The following is a 20,210-nucleotide window of genomic DNA, read 5'->3' as shown; positions in this document are numbered from 1 at the left end:
GTTCGAGAAACAGCGGCATTTGTAAGCCACGCAAATAAGTTTTCGAGATGTACGGTTCCAGCTGCGACGAGACGTCCCATTTGGTTCATGGAGTGAGTATTTTACGTACTTTTATCATCTCAATCGAAACATTCAGGAACTCTTCTCGGCACTTCAGTGTGCTGCAGCATTTCTGAAGTGAGACGCATATTTAGAATTATCAGTGTCCAAAAGTCGGAACATACTGCGTCCAGCCTAAGGCCGACACGTGACGGGTCATGACATCACCTAAAAATGGACATCTACCGGAAATCAGGATACATGGCAATACTATCACTTTCTCAATTAAAAACCAAATCGGACAATAGCTTCTGTGAAATCTCGTCGCTCTGCAGACTGAGAATTCTCACTTCCGCCTTCACCACAGTTCAAACAGCACCAAGGGGCACTGTTTTATTAGTACATGCAGTTCAAACTAGTTACTGATTTGTGTTCTGACAGCTGGGAGCCAATCGTGCAGCAGCAGGTACGTGCCGAGAGCCATTATGCTGGACCTGGAGCCTGGTACAATGGAAGCGGTACGCTGCGGGCCCTACGGACAGCTCTTCCGGCCTGACAACTTTGTGTACGGTCATGGCGGCGCCGGCAATAACTGGGCCAAAGGCCACTACACCGACGGCGCCGACCGCGTGGACTCGGTACTCGACGTGGTGCGTAAGGAGGCAGAGAGCTGTGACTGCATCCAGGGGTGAGTACACTCCATCACTACTACATTCTTTTTCTTGCAGGGACTACTCGTACTTTGGTCTTCATCAGTCATATCCATTCCTTGATTCGGCACGCCAAGACTTCCTCTCCTGTGCCAATCTCATCTCAGGGTAGCACTTGGACTCAGCGTTCTGTATTAGCTAGATATATTTCAGTCTGTCCATCGCCTAGAGCTCTTGCCTTATGTGGCTTATTCTAGCACTGTGGAAGTTACTCCCGTCGTCTTCATGCATGTCCCTTCTCACTGGTTCCTGCATATTACGCTCTTTGCAAAAATTCTGCAGAGGACCACCTCATACAACAATTTACAAAGTCGTACCGAGAGATGATCTTAGAAAATTCTCCTCCTGCGTAAGATCGCTAAGCGGAACAAAGACTTCAACTCACTCGTCGACCAGTCTGGTGTAACTTAAGCTTTGATTTTGTCGTTTTCTATTGCTACACACACTTCCATGCAACTGGAAAAAGAGCAGGTAACTCTCACATATAAGGTGGTCAGAAAGAGTCTGAACAGCTTTGTTAGGCTGTTGCACAGTAGGCTGCGCTGAGACATAACTGACAAAAGAGACACTTTGCGCCATTTACGGTTTACTTAGCATTAAAGTTAGCCAATCAGGTAACTGCGCGAGCAAAATCAAGCAGCCTGCTTGAGACAGTGTCGCCAAACCCAACAAAAGCATCTTTCGCTCACGTTTTAACAAGTGATAATTCACGGACCCGCAGATGTGCGTTTCAGCATGTGCAATTGCGAGCATCTGCGCGCGCCACTATCTGACTAGCTAAAGTCAATGCCAGTTTAATCGGAAACAGCGCAACGTATCGATTTTTTTTCTTTACAATTATTTCTCAGCACAATCCACCCTGCAACACCCTTAAAAGCTTTTCAGACATTGACTATCCTGTATAAGAATAATAGGGTAATTTTGGATATAATCTGGTAGCTAAGGAGAAAGCTAGATAACAACGATCTTCATTTTTTTGGACGCCAAATTTATTTCAGTGAAAAATAGACATAAAAAACTTACGTTACATACCATACGATACAATACCATAAACTTTGTGATCAAAATTATCCGGACACCTGGCTGAAAGTGACTTAAAAGTTCGTGGCTCCCTCCATCGGTAACGCTGGAATTCAATATGGTGTTGGCCCACCCTTGTCCTTGATAGCTTCCACTCTCGCACGCACACCTTCAATCAGGTGTTGGAAGGTTCCTTGGGCAATGGCAGCCCATTCTGCACGGAGTGCTGCACTGAGGGGAGGTATCAATGTCGGTCGGTGAGGCCTGGCACGAAGTCGCCGTCCAAAAACTCCCTAAGGTGTTACATAGGATTCAGGTCATGACTCTGCGCAGGGATGTTACGATCGTGTAACCACTTCGCCACAGGCCCTGGGATATGAACATGTACTCGATCGTTTTGAAAGATGCAATCGTCATCCCCCAATTGCACTTCAACAGTGGGAAGCAAGAAGGTGCTTAAAACATCAATGTAGGCCTGTACTGTGATAGTGCCACGCAAAACTTGTGCAAGGCCCGTCCATGAAAAACACAACACCATCGCTTCCGATTTTTACTGTTGGCACTACACACGGTGGCAGATGACATTCACCAGGCATTCGCCATACCCACACTCCATCGGACACCACATTGTGTACCATGATTCGTCACTCTAAACAGCGTTTTTCCACTGTTCAAGCGTCCATTGTTTACAGTTCTTACACCAAGCGAGATGCCGTTTGGCACTGCCGTTTGGCACTGCCGTTTGGCACTGCCGTTTGGCACTGCCGTTTGGCACTGCCGTTTGGCACTGCCGTTTGGCACTGCCGTTTGGCACTGCCGTGTGGCACTGCCGTGTGGCACTGCCGTTTGGCACTGCCGTTTGGCACTGCCGTGTGGCACTGCCGTGTGGCACTGCCGTGTGGCACTGCCGTGTGGCACTGCCGTGTGGCACTGCCGTGTGGCACTGCCGTGTGGCACTGCCGTGTGGCACTGCCGTGTGGCACTGCCGTGTGGCACTGCCGTGTGGCACTGCCGTGTGGCACTGCCGTGTGGCACTGCCGTGTGGCACTGCCGTGTGGCACTGCCGTGTGGCACTGCCGTGTGGCACTGCCGTGTGGCACTGCCGTGTGGCACTGCCGTGTGGCACTGCCGTGTGGCACTGCCGTGTGGCACTGCCGTGTGGCACTGCCGTGTGGCACTGCCGTGTGGCACTGCCGTGTGGCACTGCCGTGTGGCACTGCCGTGTGGCACTGCCGTGTGGCACTGCCGTGTGGCACTGCCGTGTGGCACTGCCGTGTGGCACTGCCGTGTGGCACTGCCGTGTGGCACTGCCGTGTGGCACTGCCGTGTGGCACTGCCGTGTGGCACTGCCGTGTGGCACTGCCGTGTGGCACTGCCGTGTGGCACTGCCGTGTGGCACTGCCGTGTGGCACTGCCGTGTGGCACTGCCGTGTGGCACTGCCGTGTGGCACTGCCGTGTGGCACTGCCGTGTGGCACTGCCGTGTGGCACTGCCGTGTGGCACTGCCGTGTGGCACTGCCGTGTGGCACTGCCGTGTGGCACTGCCGTGTGGCACTGCCGTGTGGCACTGCCGTGTGGCACTGCCGTGTGGCACTGCCGTGTGGCACTGCCGTGTGGCACTGCCGTGTGGCACTGCCGTGTGGCACTGCCGTGTGGCACTGCCGTGTGGCACTGCCGTGTGGCACTGCCGTGTGGCACTGCCGTGTGGCACTGCCGTGTGGCACTGCCGTGTGGCACTGCCGTGTGGCACTGCCGTGTGGCACTGCCGTGTGGCACTGCCGTGTGGCACTGCCGTGTGGCACTGCCGTGTGGCACTGCCGTGTGGCACTGCCGTGTGGCACTGCCGTGTGGCACTGCCGTGTGGCACTGCCGTGTGGCACTGCCGTGTGGCACTGCCGTGTGGCACTGCCGTGTGGCACTGCCGTGTGGCACTGCCGTGTGGCACTGCCGTGTGGCACTGCCGTGTGGCACTGCCGTGTGGCACTGCCGTGTGGCACTGCCGTGTGGCACTGCCGTGTGGCACTGCCGTGTGGCACTGCCGTGTGGCACTGCCGTGTGGCACTGCCGTGTGGCACTGCCGTGTGGCACTGCCGTGTGGCACTGCCGTGTGGCACTGCCGTGTGGCACTGCCGTGTGGCACTGCCGTGTGGCACTGCCGTGTGGCACTGCCGTGTGGCACTGCCGTGTGGCACTGCCGTGTGGCACTGCCGTGTGGCACTGCCGTGTGGCACTGCCGTGTGGCACTGCCGTGTGGCACTGCCGTGTGGCACTGCCGTGTGGCACTGCCGTGTGGCACTGCCGTGTGGCACTGCCGTGTGGCACTGCCGTGTGGCACTGCCGTGTGGCACTGCCGTGTGGCACTGCCGTGTGGCACTGCCGTGTGGCACTGCCGTGTGGCACTGCCGTGTGGCACTGCCGTGTGGCACTGCCGTGTGGCACTGCCGTGTGGCACTGCCGTGTGGCACTGCCGTGTGGCACTGCCGTGTGGCACTGCCGTGTGGCACTGCCGTGTGGCACTGCCGTGTGGCACTGCCGTGTGGCACTGCCGTGTGGCACTGCCGTGTGGCACTGCCGTGTGGCACTGCCGTGTGGCACTGCCGTGTGGCACTGCCGTGTGGCACTGCCGTGTGGCACTGCCGTGTGGCACTGCCGTGTGGCACTGCCGTGTGGCACTGCCGTGTGGCACTGCCGTGTGGCACTGCCGTGTGGCACTGCCGTGTGGCACTGCCGTGTGGCACTGCCGTGTGGCACTGCCGTGTGGCACTGCCGTGTGGCACTGCCGTGTGGCACTGCCGTGTGGCACTGCCGTGTGGCACTGCCGTGTGGCACTGCCGTGTGGCACTGCCGTGTGGCACTGCCGTGTGGCACTGCCGTGTGGCACTGCCGTGTGGCACTGCCGTGTGGCACTGCCGTGTGGCACTGCCGTGTGGCACTGCCGTGTGGCACTGCCGTGTGGCACTGCCGTGTGGCACTGCCGTGTGGCACTGCCGTGTGGCACTGCCGTGTGGCACTGCCGTGTGGCACTGCCGTGTGGCACTGCCGTGTGGCACTGCCGTGTGGCACTGCCGTGTGGCACTGCCGTGTGGCACTGCCGTGTGGCACTGCCGTGTGGCACTGCCGTGTGGCACTGCCGTGTGGCACTGCCGTGTGGCACTGCCGTGTGGCACTGCCGTGTGGCACTGCCGTGTGGCACTGCCGTGTGGCACTGCCGTGTGGCACTGCCGTGTGGCACTGCCGTGTGGCACTGCCGTGTGGCACTGCCGTGTGGCACTGCCGTGTGGCACTGCCGTGTGGCACTGCCGTGTGGCACTGCCGTGTGGCACTGCCGTGTGGCACTGCCGTGTGGCACTGCCGTGTGGCACTGCCGTGTGGCACTGCCGTGTGGCACTGCCGTGTGGCACTGCCGTGTGGCACTGCCGTGTGGCACTGCCGTGTGGCACTGCCGTGTGGCACTGCCGTGTGGCACTGCCGTGTGGCACTGCCGTGTGGCACTGCCGTGTGGCACTGCCGTGTGGCACTGCCGTGTGGCACTGCCGTGTGGCACTGCCGTGTGGCACTGCCGTGTGGCACTGCCGTGTGGCACTGCCGTGTGGCACTGCCGTGTGGCACTGCCGTGTGGCACTGCCGTGTGGCACTGCCGTGTGGCACTGCCGTGTGGCACTGCCGTGTGGCACTGCCGTGTGGCACTGCCGTGTGGCACTGCCGTGTGGCACTGCCGTGTGGCACTGCCGTGTGGCACTGCCGTGTGGCACTGCCGTGTGGCACTGCCGTGTGGCACTGCCGTGTGGCACTGCCGTGTGGCACTGCCGTGTGGCACTGCCGTGTGGCACTGCCGTGTGGCACTGCCGTGTGGCACTGCCGTGTGGCACTGCCGTGTGGCACTGCCGTGTGGCACTGCCGTGTGGCACTGCCGTGTGGCACTGCCGTGTGGCACTGCCGTGTGGCACTGCCGTGTGGCACTGCCGTGTGGCACTGCCGTGTGGCACTGCCGTGTGGCACTGCCGTGTGGCACTGCCGTGTGGCACTGCCGTGTGGCACTGCCGTGTGGCACTGCCGTGTGGCACTGCCGTGTGGCACTGCCGTGTGGCACTGCCGTGTGGCACTGCCGTGTGGCACTGCCGTGTGGCACTGCCGTGTGGCACTGCCGTGTGGCACTGCCGTGTGGCACTGCCGTGTGGCACTGCCGTGTGGCACTGCCGTGTGGCACTGCCGTGTGGCACTGCCGTGTGGCACTGCCGTGTGGCACTGCCGTGTGGCACTGCCGTGTGGCACTGCCGTGTGGCACTGCCGTGTGGCACTGCCGTGTGGCACTGCCGTGTGGCACTGCCGTGTGGCACTGCCGTGTGGCACTGCCGTGTGGCACTGCCGTGTGGCACTGCCGTGTGGCACTGCCGTGTGGCACTGCCGTGTGGCACTGCCGTGTGGCACTGCCGTGTGGCACTGCCGTGTGGCACTGCCGTGTGGCACTGCCGTGTGGCACTGCCGTGTGGCACTGCCGTGTGGCACTGCCGTGTGGCACTGCCGTGTGGCACTGCCGTGTGGCACTGCCGTGTGGCACTGCCGTGTGGCACTGCCGTGTGGCACTGCCGTGTGGCACTGCCGTGTGGCACTGCCGTGTGGCACTGCCGTGTGGCACTGCCGTGTGGCACTGCCGTGTGGCACTGCCGTGTGGCACTGCCGTGTGGCACTGCCGTGTGGCACTGCCGTGTGGCACTGCCGTGTGGCACTGCCGTGTGGCACTGCCGTGTGGCACTGCCGTGTGGCACTGCCGTGTGGCACTGCCGTGTGGCACTGCCGTGTGGCACTGCCGTGTGGCACTGCCGTGTGGCACTGCCGTGTGGCACTGCCGTGTGGCACTGCCGTGTGGCACTGCCGTGTGGCACTGCCGTGTGGCACTGCCGTGTGGCACTGCCGTGTGGCACTGCCGTGTGGCACTGCCGTGTGGCACTGCCGTGTGGCACTGCCGTGTGGCACTGCCGTGTGGCACTGCCGTGTGGCACTGCCGTGTGGCACTGCCGTGTGGCACTGCCGTGTGGCACTGCCGTGTGGCACTGCCGTGTGGCACTGCCGTGTGGCACTGCCGTGTGGCACTGCCGTGTGGCACTGCCGTGTGGCACTGCCGTGTGGCACTGCCGTGTGGCACTGCCGTGTGGCACTGCCGTGTGGCACTGCCGTGTGGCACTGCCGTGTGGCACTGCCGTGTGGCACTGCCGTGTGGCACTGCCGTGTGGCACTGCCGTGTGGCACTGCCGTGTGGCACTGCCGTGTGGCACTGCCGTGTGGCACTGCCGTGTGGCACTGCCGTGTGGCACTGCCGTGTGGCACTGCCGTGTGGCACTGCCGTGTGGCACTGCCGTGTGGCACTGCCGTGTGGCACTGCCGTGTGGCACTGCCGTGTGGCACTGCCGTGTGGCACTGCCGTGTGGCACTGCCGTGTGGCACTGCCGTGTGGCACTGCCGTGTGGCACTGCCGTGTGGCACTGCCGTGTGGCACTGCCGTGTGGCACTGCCGTGTGGCACTGCCGTGTGGCACTGCCGTGTGGCACTGCCGTGTGGCACTGCCGTGTGGCACTGCCGTGTGGCACTGCCGTGTGGCACTGCCGTGTGGCACTGCCGTGTGGCACTGCCGTGTGGCACTGCCGTGTGGCACTGCCGTGTGGCACTGCCGTGTGGCACTGAGCAGCTGCTCGACCATGAAATCAGTTTCCACACCTACCGCCTAACTATAATAGTACTTACAGTCGATCCTGATGCAGTTTGGAATTCCTATGTGATGGTCTGGATAGATGCCTGCGTATTTCACATTACGACCCTCTTAAACTGTCAGCGGTCTGTCAGTCAACAGACGAGGTTGACCTGTACGCTTTTGTGCTGTACGTGTCCCTTCACGTTTCCACTTCACTATCACATCGGAAGCAGTGGACCTAGAGATGCTTAGGAGTGTGGAAATCTTGCATACAGACGTATGACGCAAGTGACACTCAATCACCTGACCACGTTCGAAGACGATGAGTTCTGCAGAGTGCCCCATTCTGCTCTCTCACGATGTCTAATGACTATTGAGGTCGCTGATACGGAGTACCTGGCAGTAGGTGGCAGGACAGTGCACCTAATATGAAAAAGTATGTTTTTGAGGGTGTCAGGAGACTTGATGACGTAGTGTACTTTGGAGTAAAAGCACGTACTCTGTGGGGGCACAAATGATCAATGTTATGTTGTCCGTCTGAGGCATGCAACACACTGATACTCACGCCAGTCATCTTCAGTCCACCCTGTACATTCTTCATGGAACCCACTTCTAACACTTAGAACACTTTACCCAATTAACTGATTTTCTTGTTGACAATTTGAACTCCTTACAATGAAGGCAAGGCATTTCACTCTCATCTTAAAAAGAGCTGTTGGGCTCTCACGTCGTCAGAATCTGCCCTTCCTATGATCTACACCCGGAGTGCTTCATTTTTTTACCTTCTAGGGAGATTTTTTGTTGGATAGAGTTTGTGTATGGAGACTGGTGATGGTTTCTCGTAATAAGGAACTGACTTTACACTCTACGGTGATACAGTGAATTAAGACTGTGTCTGCACTTCAGTCGACGGATCAGGATATGGAGAAGCAGGAAGTGACAGTTTCGTGTTCTGGAACTCTGGAATTATTCTTTCTGATTTATCTGATGCTGGAAGCTCCTATTTGCCAAAGGCATTTGCATTAAGCGGGACAATATTGGTCTTTCTAAATGCAGATAGGTCATTTTGCATTGTTGCTGTTCTAGTGTATGAAAGTCCAAACAACTGAGTTAAGCCATGTCTTAATGTCGTGATCATATAAAGCGCTTAATAGTCCGATCCCAGATGTGTGTTTTCATCTTCAAAAGGATGATTAATCAAATTATTAGTGATAAAATAACCCAAAAATTGCAGCAACTAATTGTAAATTTTATATGTATTTATTAAATTGTAGTTAGTAAAACGTATACGCACAAGTAGTGTGCTGTTAAAAGCAGATACTTCTTATGTTACACATTATAAATCTTACAAAATCGTGGGTTTCTATCAGACAGTTCTGGTTTTACATCAACTGTACCTTCTCTGTAAAATTCTGTGTGCATAAGAAGAATGGTGAACAATCGTTTCACTTGGCATATGCTCATAAGGCCTGTTAAAAGTATTATTCATTTTATTACTAGTTTCAGCTTTTAATATGACTAATAGTTCCTTGCCGAATACAAAATATCACTATATAAGAAACACAACAGCAAAAAATTTAGGAAGTTATTTTGCCCAGCAACGCGTTTGACACTATCAAGCCTCCTGGCGGCACTGGAGTTGCCGGTTGTCTTAAAGGTCTAACGGGCAAAAGAGTTACGGACTCGTATAGAGAAATGACTCCCGGTACTTCCCCAAACCCGATTATACCCCAATTTTCCGTAAAAAACAGACACACAAACGTAGATCCATATCCTTAACAACGGTTTTCTACAGAATTGTTAAGTTTATTCAGAGTTGAAATATACTAAAGTTTTTTGTGACAGAAAAGATCTTATCCACAAATCAGTACGGATATAGAAACCATTGCTCTTGCCATACTTGGCTTTCCTATTTCTCGCACGATATCCTGTGAACCATTGACGAAGTGCATCACGCAGGTTCCATATTCCAGAAAGTGTGTTCAAACTACCGATTGACGAAGATCCGAGAAACAGGAATATGTTCTTACGTATGTGAGTGGCTCGAAGATTTAATTAATAGAACCTGGTATGTTTTCTTGGATGGGGAATGATCTCAGCCAAGGGTATTATCAGCAGTATATCCAATCTGCTTTTCAATTCCGGATCACATTAATATGTTTCTTGAAACGTCCACCGAATGTAATGCCCTTTCTGTACAAATTTTAGATCCATGAACTATTAAAACGCTTACTAAACTTTTCTAGAGGAACAGAACAGGAATAGCTCATTTTGTTCAGCGTAATGTTAATGTACACAAGTACATATGAATTACATGAATATTATAAGCTGGGATAAGCGCATAGGCTATCATTAACAACGTCTAAGTAACCCAGCTTGTAACACAGGTACGTGGAGTGGACACGCTTGGCTCAGTATGTTAGACTGTCTTTGTTCAATCATCATTGCCTAGTGTATTTCTTTTCTTTCATTATTACTCCCAAAATAGCACAGCAACGATGGCCAGATTCAGTGTCAGTGCTGAATGTCTTCAGCACTGTTTGCTTCGTGTATCAGTATGATACCCCTCTTTCAGTAAGCTTCTGTATGGTTAAAATGGTTCTGAGCACTATGGGACTTAACATCTGAGGTCATCAGTCCCCTAGAACTTAGAACTACTAAAAAACCTAACTAACCTAAGGACATCACACACACTCATGCCCGAGGCAGGATTCGAACCTGCGACCGTAGCGGTCTTGCTGTTCCAGACTGAAGCGCCTAGAACCGCTCGGCCGCACCAGCCGGCTAGCTTCTGTATGTTCGCAGTTGAAGAGTGGAATATGCCTGAATACGACTCTTATTTTGGATGTGTTGTAAGTTCCTCAACTGTCCTTTATTTTCCGATTGTAGCTTTAATCGCGTAAATCGTCCTTAAGCAAAGTTTTGGGCTTAATTCTCTCTCCAGCAGGAAAGGGCAGGTGACATCTTGGTCATGGTCAGGACAGGGAGCAATTTTGCTGTTCCAGCGATAGCACGGGGAGACCATAGTGGGCCCGGTGTTCTTGCTACATGCAGTCGCGGCTGCTGCCTCTTAGTCCCCTCTGCTGCTGTGCATTTTGAGTTACTCTCTCTCATGGATTTCTTCGCCTTCCTCATCCTCTTGCTACCCAACCTGCGTTACCTCCATAGACCTTGGCAGGCCCTCTTTAGTGGCTGAGCGTATCTAACACTTCATCGTTCCTCATGGATATTCTTGTCTAGCTTGATTCCATTGTTCCTACTTAAGTGTTTTTAGTCGTGCCCCTTCTAGTTTCTATTTTCGAAAAAACCTTACTGTGTACGGCTTGCCCGTCTCTAAACCAGGGTAGGCCGGCGTCGATCTGTGAAAGATTTGAAGGCAGAGTACAGTGCTGGCATAGGCACCAGTGTTTTGGAGCACACCGTTCAGCGCACAGTGTTGAACACGGTGTTCCGCAGCAGAGGACCCCTGTTTGTTCCCATGTTGAGCCAACAGCAGCTTCAATTGCGATTACAATGGGCACTGCGTCATCAAGATTGGACCGTAGATCAATGGAATCGTGTCGCCTGGTCTGATGACTCCCGTTTTCTATTAAACCAGGTTGAAGACGAACGGTTGCTCGAAACATGTAGCGCGCCACGTACTCAGGCCAGTGGGAGCTGCATTACGTTATGGTGCATATCCAAGTGACTTCAGTGGGACCTGCAGTAGTATTCCAAGGCACCATAACTGTCGATTACGTGAACATTATTAGGAACCACCTGTAACCCCTAAAGCTTGATGTCTGCCCCAACAGCGATGGCATCTTTCAGCTGGATAACTGTCAATGTCACAAGACTAGAATCGTTCTTCAATGGTTTGAGAAGCGTGATAGCGAACTCACGCTGTCTTGGCCATAAAGTTCGGTTTATCTGAACGCGATGAAACCCAACTGGAACGTTATCGGGCGCCAGCTTGCGCCCACAAACTAACCGCCTGTAGTGATTCTTCTGTTTCTCCCGGCGTATTTGTTGCTCGAACAGTCCACGGGTATACTGCCGGTTCATAGAGTCCGACGGGCACAATATTTCGGCAATTAGACATGTCGCCATAGTCAGGTGCGCTGACGTTAGAGCACCTGACGATGGCGATATGTCTGATCGCCGAAATATTGTACCCGTTGGACACTATGAACCGGCAGTATACCCCTTAGACTGTTCGAGCAAACCGCCTGTAAATTACGGGAAGTGTGTGGCCTGCTACGCATAGGTATCTGGTGCCACAAACTTCTGGAAACCTCAAGTATTTATCGAATCCATGGCACGCAAAATGACTGTTGAATTGCTTTCCAGAGGTGGACCAACACGCTTTTGCGTAGGTTGTCATAATGTTTTTGCCGGCCGCGGTGGCCGAGTGGTTCTAGACGCTTCAGTCCGGAACCGCGCTACTGCTACGGTCGTAGGTTCGAATCCTGCCTCGGGCAAGTATGTGTGGTATGTCCTTAGGTTAGTTAGGTTTAAGTAGTTCTAAGTCCAGGGGACTGATGACCTCAGATCTTAAGTTCCATAGTGCTCAGAGCGATTTGAACCATTTCATAATGTTTTGGCTCATCAGTGTATGTAGACCTACAGACAACATACTTTTCCCATGACACTTCGCTTGTTAAAGTTATCTAGCTGCCTTAAACGGTCTGCTGCTCCCAATTATTCCTCGTTTTTTCTCATATTCCCTTCAAAATACTGACGTTAACAAAGCTGTTGCTTTTGCTTTTGACGCTTCATTTCTCTATTTAACGTAAACTCTTCTGTCCAGAATTGGATGTTTGTTTTTATTGTCTATAGTGCCGTCATTTACTAGTGCGGAGAAACCGAACGGGTCAATTGACAGGCCTTTCATCTGATAATTTAGAATGGTCATCATAAAAAGCTAGTCTATTACCTACGCCTGGACTTAGAGTACACCAGTAACAGGAATTATTTGTCTGCTCGAAATTGTATAATTTATGTTCTTAATGTTAAAATAAAACGTAACTCGCAAAATTTATTTAGTGTCCTTCCAATCTAAGTTAACTGTACAGTAACGATGACACATTACAACAGGCTGTGAAATGAAATGTCGACAAGACAGTCTGTCAGACCTCGTCACAAAGAGCTACTGACGATGGGGTACAAGGGAGAAAATAAATTCTGCCATAATGAAACACTGCTGATGAAAGTTTGTTATACTTCAGACTTGGTCATTTTTCTAACTTAAGCGTACGGTAGGTTGAAACAGACGTTTTGCCTTTGTTAAAAAAAAAGCATTCAGTGACTGTAGAGTAAAAATTACGAATACATACATGTTACTGTCAAACAGTTAAGATACTTGTCCTTCCAAGTAAGAGTATGTAAAAAGGATTATGTACTCGCATAAAGATGTAGTCTGACCATACAGCGTGCTCTGAAAAGTTACTGGATGTCATTCTTTCAACAATTTGCAGCAAGCTTAAGACTAAAAATTACCAATAACTTTGGCAGTTGTTGCGGGTTACAGATGCAGATTTATTTTGTTAATAAATAAGATTTTTCGTTAATGCTTTGCGTCCTTCACGCAAAAAAAGTTTCAGGTGGTAAGTTAGAGCAGTTAAAATGCTTAAATACAAGCAGACTTGTATTCACAATGAATAGATAATCGCCAAACAAGACATTCGTTTGCTGCAGATAACGTATGGTGGCTGTACCTCGTTTAAACCGAAACATGAGAGGTTTCGAATTTTCTGGAACCAAGCATATAACTCCTTGGATTCAAATTATGAACTGACGTTCCTGTTAGACTTCATTTCTATTGGCCAGTATTGGCAAAGCGCAATAGGAGTGCACGTGAAATCATCTGGCAAGTGTGTGTGTGTGTGTGTGTGTGTGTGTGTGTCAGTTAACCAATATGACAGCACCGGTCTTCATTCACTCAAAGTACGTAACAACTTCGTTCAGCTAATACACAGTTAGAGACCTCGGGCTCAGTCTCGAATGTAGTGAAACCGGAAAGTGAAATGCCTCGTTTCTTTAATCGCGACCGGAAAACTGGTCACAACCACTTCCAGATCATAACGATGCAAGAAGTTAGGACGGCAATGGATTCTGACATACTCGTAATACTGTCGGAGCTCAGTGTGACCTTTGGGGGAAATCTGTAATTTCAGAAAGCGCAAGCTGAACGTAAGAGGGTCGAAGACTGATGGAATAATGCAACATATTGCACATACCTGTTACCGATAGACTACACTACAAGGATAATTCACTGGACACAGTAACAACCGTAAAATACGAAAGCAAAGGGACCTAAGGCGGAATGACCACATGGAACGTGTTTTAGGAAATGCGGATGCTGGCTGCGATTGGTTGGAAGAATTTCGAGGAACTGTAATTCATTCTCCAGATAAGTTACGTACAAAACACTTTTATGGTAGATCTTAGAGAACTATTAGTCAGTCTGGGAACTATACCAAATAGGATTAAAGAAAGATCCATCGAAGAGAGGTACATGTCGTCAGATGTAAGTTCAGTAAGTGCGAGATTGTAGATTCGAAAAAGAGACAGGCAAGGTATTGTTTCCACCCAAAGAAATCGTGAAAAATGACCGTGATGGTGAAACAGAAATCATGGCCCATAGGAAGGCTTACAGTTATTTTTCACACGTACTAGTAGAGTGGTACAGGAAAGGGGGAAATAATCGTATCCTTAGGAACACACTTGACCTGCGAAGTATGGACGTAGACACGTAATGAGTGGATTGCACTTTTTGGACTTGAAGAATACTGAGGTTAGTACGATCCAGGCGCAGTCCGTGCCCCTTTAACGTAAAAATAAGGTAACTCCAGTCCCAGAGAATCATGAGATGTCGACCGGCCCAAGGCGTCATTTCAATGCAACATGAAAATGTCACACCGATCTCCCAGCGGTTGTCTGTGTCCTAGATGCTGGAGCTATAGCTGAATAAAGTAGCTGCCAATTGGCCTGAAGAGGGTAGTTAGCCCACAAAGGAAAATAACGGCAACTGAACCCGATTCATCCAGGTGAGAGAGATGTGCTACCTATAACAAAAAACATGACGTAAGTACCAGCATTGACTGTGTTGGACTCGTTTGTTGCAGATTCCAGCTGACTCACTCCTTGGGAGGTGGCACGGGGTCCGGCATGGGAACACTTCTCATCTCGAAGATCAGGGAAGAATATCCAGACCGCATCATAAAAACATACTCGGTGCTGCCGTCGCCAAAGGTGAGTACCCAGCTCCTCTGCTCTGTCGGTCAGACCCTGGTTTCTCAATACCCTCTGAACTTTCAAGATATTAAGAACTACTTGTTATTACCCAAAATATGAAAATGCAATGTATTGGTTTACAAACACATCGCCTTTTAAGATCAGTCTGTGTTCGCCATATTTGCGGTATCGGCATAGCGTCTTTTAGTCGATAAAATGTCCTGAGTCTACAGTTCGATCCCAGCCACTGCTTTCATGTGGAATAAGATCAACAATGGTGGTCAAATACTTTCGGCATAATTCACCCTCGTTCTGCGAACGTCCTTAACAAAGATCGCGCAGAGGACAGATTCAGGACAACTTTTGTCCTTGGGGTGAAAACTGCATCTAATAGGCGAAAGAATCACTCACGATCATCGCCCTGAGGATGCAGGAGCCAATGGAAAGCATGCATCAAAAACACACACTGTGAATCCACGGGACATGTGCCCAAGTAATTGAAGAGGGACCAGGAAAACTCCATTCGCAAAAGATGATTCTCGAATAGACCTACATCCTGAACTCCGGGAAGGTCTTCCAAAGGAGAGGTGACAACAAGAAAAAGATTGCATGACTATCGAAAGAGCAACACTCTAAGGGGTCGAAGCGTGGAGTGTCAGAAGTTAGAATGTGGCAGGGAAGCGAGTAAATCTGAAAAGGGAAATTCAAGGGTTAAATCTGGTAACTCCTTTCAAATTTTGATAACTCCTTTCAAATTTTGATAACTCCTTTCAAATTTTGATAACTCCTTTCAAATTTTGATAACTCCTTTCAAATTTTGATAACTCCTTTCAAATTTTGATAACTCCTTTCAAATTTTGATAACTCCTTTCAAATTTTGATAACTCCTTTCAAATTTTGATAACTCCTTTCAAATTTTGATTTTGAAATCCTTATCAAAATAATCTCAATCGCTTTTACTCAGTTCATTAGTTTCAATGTACAAGGTAACAGTTACTGAACTATATGAAATAAAACGTCCTAACTTTTGAGCCGTTTGCGTTAGGACGTCCAAACTGCTCTGGTGCCCGCGGGGCATTACGTGAATTAGTATAGTTTGGTTTAGCGACGAAGCTGACTTTCATTTGGATGTATTCGTCAATAAGCAAAATTGGCGCATTTGGGTGTCTGACAATCCGCATTTCGCGATCGAGAAGTCTCTTCACCCTCAACGGGTGACAGTGTGGTGTGCAATGTCCACTCACGGAATAATCGGTGCGATATTCCTTGATGGCACGGTGCTACCAAATGGTATGTGAAGGTTTTGGAAGACTATTATCCGAAGTGACGCTGATTTCGACACGATGTGATTCATGCAAGACAGAGCTCGACACCATCGAAGCAGGAGTGTGTTTGATGTCCTGGAGGAGCACTTTGGGGACCGCATTCTGGCTCTGGGGTACCCAGAGGCCACTTGGATGGGCCTCGACTGACCACCATATTCTCCGGATCTGAAGACTGCGATTCCTTTCTGTGAGACTGTACTGAATTCAAGGCGTACAGTAATAACCCTATAACCGTTACTGATCTGAAAACAGCCACTCGGGAGGTCGTTGAGAGCCTCGATATTCCGACACGTCAGCGAGTCGTGCAGAATTTCGCTATTCGTTTGCACCTCACATCGTGGCAATGATGGCAGACGAATGGAACATATCATAACCTAAATCCGAATATCTGTAGCTACGTTTACATACTTAATAAAGTGTGTGCCGTAGTTTGTAACTAATTTACGTTTTCTCTCATATAGTTCAATAATTGTCGCCCTAACTTCTAATACTTTGTTGCATCATTTTAATCATGGTATTAACTTTTGTTCTTTTTCATCTGCAGTTTTTCTCCATCTGATTCTAATCCCCTTATGTTTTAACTGTGATTTAAGTTCTTCCGTTTTACCATTTTGTATTTTTCATGTCCCTCCATGTATTATTTCTAGTCATTTTGACTGATGTACTGTAATCCCTACTTTTGCTTGAATCTGCATCTGTGTTATTTTGTCCATACTTCACTTAGAATATGTTTCACATGTTTGTATAACTATCAGCATCCAAAATACGTACGTCTTCCTCCGAAAAATAAATTTGACTACATTGCACAGATAATATAAACTTAGTTTGTTTTGTAACAGTTAAGGATTTTGAAACGTTGAAATACCATAATTAAAATAGCGTGTACAAAGATTTCAAATGTAAAGAGAATAATAATAAAAATAACAAATAAACTGTAATTAAAATAACAGCAAAAGATTAGCAATAAAAAGTAATACTTACCCCAATTAATTGAATAATTATCTAAGTTATTCCAATAAAAGCTTGAAAATACAAATTGTAAAAGCTCACAACAGAATTCTAACCCAAAACCTTCAACATGTCATGTATGTCTTAATCACTACACTACGCTGCCACTTCAGAAAATAGTATTTTGCGCAAAATAGTGCACGCATTTGTATCGAACTATTCTTTCGCATTGCAGTTGCTCACCTTTGGGAAAACAGTGATAAATGTTGCCGTTTTTCAAGTAGTATTAATGCATTGTGCCACGCAGCTACTACTGACACTTGCTCATATGGACACGAAAAGAGTTATTTCCGTTTGATGCACACCACAACGTGCGTGTTCCGATGAATGCACAGAAACTACTGTTACAGTACCTGTGTGACGCCAGTGTTCACATTGGCGTCTGGGAATTTTTTTTTGCTAGGGGTTAGAATGGCATTTCTCCTTTTTATATATACCTCGAATGTAGCCGCACATTGTTCTTTCCGTAGGTGTCGGACACGGTGGTGGAACCGTACAACGCTACATTATCAGTCAATAGGCTGGTGGAGATTACAGACCAGACTTATTGCATAGACAATGAGGCACTGTACAACATATGCTTCCAGACGCTGAAGGTGCCTAATCCCAGCTATAGCGACCTCAACCACCTCGTCTCACTCACAATGTCAGGAGTCACAACGTGTCTCAGGTACGACTATTAATAAACAGGAAGAACTGTTGATGGCTGCGATGTCTCACTTTTCTCGTCACGGTTGAAGGTGTGTTCAGCCGAATTTGTATTTCCCTTTTCGCACAGCATAACTCGCAGCACCTGGATAAGAATACTGATTAGATTGTCTAAACAGTACGAAAATGGATACAAACTCGGCTGAAAATAAAATAAAGCATTGGCGGTTAATTGTCTCTCTCTCTCTCTCTCTCTCTCTCTCTCTCTCTCTCTCTCACCCAAAGGTATTTTCCAACCAATGCCGATGGTAATGCATCGTCCTAATTTTATGTCGGTCTCTTCTGATGATAAATCGACGCACTGTTGCTGCTAATGCATCCTTAATTACGTATCCATCTTCGTAGTCTTCTCAAATTTTTCTTGGTTTCTTAGGAAATTTGTATTAGACGTTTCCCACTCACCCTTCTCGATGCATGTATGGCGTGCTATCTAGGACAAAATAGTGTGGTAGGGTGTTCATACATCTCTTGACCCTGGTGTGAAGTGCGAAAATGTAAAATTAATCGAACATGACATAGGTTAGCGTCGAATACATAGTATCAAGTTTATCCGGCGTAAGTGTTATAATGAATTGATAAAGTACTTTATATTTCCTATACTGTATTTATACTTCCAAAATTTGTAAATAGTTTTCACAATGATTGAATTTATTTTTCTGTCCAATAAGGTATGTAGGTAACCAAGCATTACAAGTTAATCATTTCGCAATCAAAAATTTGAGATAGTCTTATCACCCGGTTCTTCATCAACTTGGGTTTCATAGTACAAAAATGGACTATTCCATCAAAATAAACTGTGTCTTAGCACAATCCTCTTTATCATCGAAGCACTGGTTTTGAACCTGCAACATTTTTAGGGATGCTTCAGCTGGAAATTGCAGAAACATTGACGAATTAGCAATTCTTAAGTGCAAACAAGAGCGTCCTCGACTGAAGTGTTGGCACTGCTACCCACATAGTGACTATTTTTTAAAGAATAAATACATAGTTTACCATATGTAGCACGATATCGATCACAACGATACGTAAGATGTCAGATTTTTCGGCGTACTGAAGTTTTGCTATAACGAAAACAATGATTCTCATTTTAAATACTTCGAAACAGGAAACTGTTTTAAAGCTATTTCATGACAGTTGTTACTTATTTACAAAAGTTCTGTCAAGGAATCTAATTATGAGAAACCATACCTCTACAGCTTTTAAGTAAAATAACAATTTATAGAATTGGTCAACTAAACAATCTACATTAACGCTGATTTTTAGAGAGAATATTTCACATTACTTGACTAGTATGGATATGTTGATAGGACACATTTAGGACACATTAGAGGCATCAAGTAACAGTAAACTTCGAAATAGAGGAATGTGTGTGGTGGTAAAAATTGTGAAGGTGAGCAAGGCTTGAGTACTGTAAGCAGGTTACAGTGAATATACGTTGATGAAATTAGAGACGGTCTCCTCAAAAGACAACTAACGGGTTACAGAGCTGCCTCTTAAGATTCTCATAGTGATACCATTTCACAGAACGTATGACGAATAGGTATCACATATAACATTCGTCTAGTAAAAGTATATAAACAGTAGAATGATGGTACGCCAACAAATAGGAAAAATGTATAAAGATTATCGCTATTGATGTTTTTCCTTTGGCATATTGATACATCGTTGTCACTTGTACAGGTTCCCTGGGCAGCTGAATGCGGACCTGCGTAAGCTTGCTGTGAACATGGTTCCTTTCCCGCGTCTGCACTTCTTCATGCCGGGCTTCGCTCCGCTTACATCACGCGGTTCACAGCAATACCGCGCGCTCACCGTGGCGGAGCTCACACAGCAAATGTTTGACGCCAAGAACATGATGGCCGCCTGTGATCCAAAGCACGGGCGATACCTCACCGTTGCCGCGATCTTCCGCGGCCGCATGTCCGTGAAGGAGGTAAGTTACGGGCTCTTCTAAGTGTATGTAAACCTAAAAAGTTGAGACAAATAACATAAATTTAAACCGACATGTTGATAACAGAAAAGATATTTCAGCCTTTGATTGTTTTGAGAAAGAGGTGAAACACGCTGCTGCTGCTGCTGCTGCTGCTGTTGTTTTCGTCGACCATCTCGTCACGTTTTGCGTTGGTACTTATCTGTTAAGGCATGTGTACGCAAGTGCTTATGTTTGCAGGCATTTTTACGTATACCTCTGTCGGATTCCCTTGGCGCAATTACTAGCTTCCTACGATAGAAGTCAATCGTATATTCCCTCGACTGGTCAATTTTCCATGGGTGGCGTTCATTCACAAACTTAAAAAGATGTCACTGTTAGCATTAACTTTCTAAATCACTTACAAAATTGGCAGTTCCGGTTTCTGGAACATAGCTCAACAGAACATGTCAACTAACATTTATGCTCTTATTCATAAAATAGTCTGTACTGGTGTAAAATTCAGAGCTGAGCAGAGCGTGGCAAATTGATTATACTTCTGCCTTCAAAAATGTGTAGTACGATCTGGC

At 48.8% G+C, this 20,210-nt stretch overlaps 1 protein-coding gene across 1 annotated transcript in view; it reads left to right on the top strand.

Moving 5' to 3' along the window:
• Positions 1-20,210, top strand: part of LOC126183264 (tubulin beta chain-like) — a 120,082-nt gene that overhangs the window by 68,910 nt on the left and 30,962 nt on the right. Inside the window, exons 3-6 of the mRNA XM_049925087.1 lie at positions 481-727; positions 14,562-14,688; positions 17,474-17,673; positions 19,392-19,644. Coding sequence (XP_049781044.1) covers positions 481-727; positions 14,562-14,688; positions 17,474-17,673; positions 19,392-19,644 — 827 coding nt within the window. The remainder of the gene's footprint in view (positions 1-480; positions 728-14,561; positions 14,689-17,473; positions 17,674-19,391; positions 19,645-20,210) is intronic.

The sequence above is a fragment of the Schistocerca cancellata genome, chromosome 4 (assembly GCF_023864275.1).
Source record: "Schistocerca cancellata isolate TAMUIC-IGC-003103 chromosome 4, iqSchCanc2.1, whole genome shotgun sequence".
Taxonomy (NCBI): Eukaryota; Metazoa; Arthropoda; class Insecta; order Orthoptera; family Acrididae; genus Schistocerca; species Schistocerca cancellata.
The sequence above is the reverse complement of the archived record's forward strand: the minus strand, read 5'-3'. Positions and strand labels throughout refer to the sequence as shown.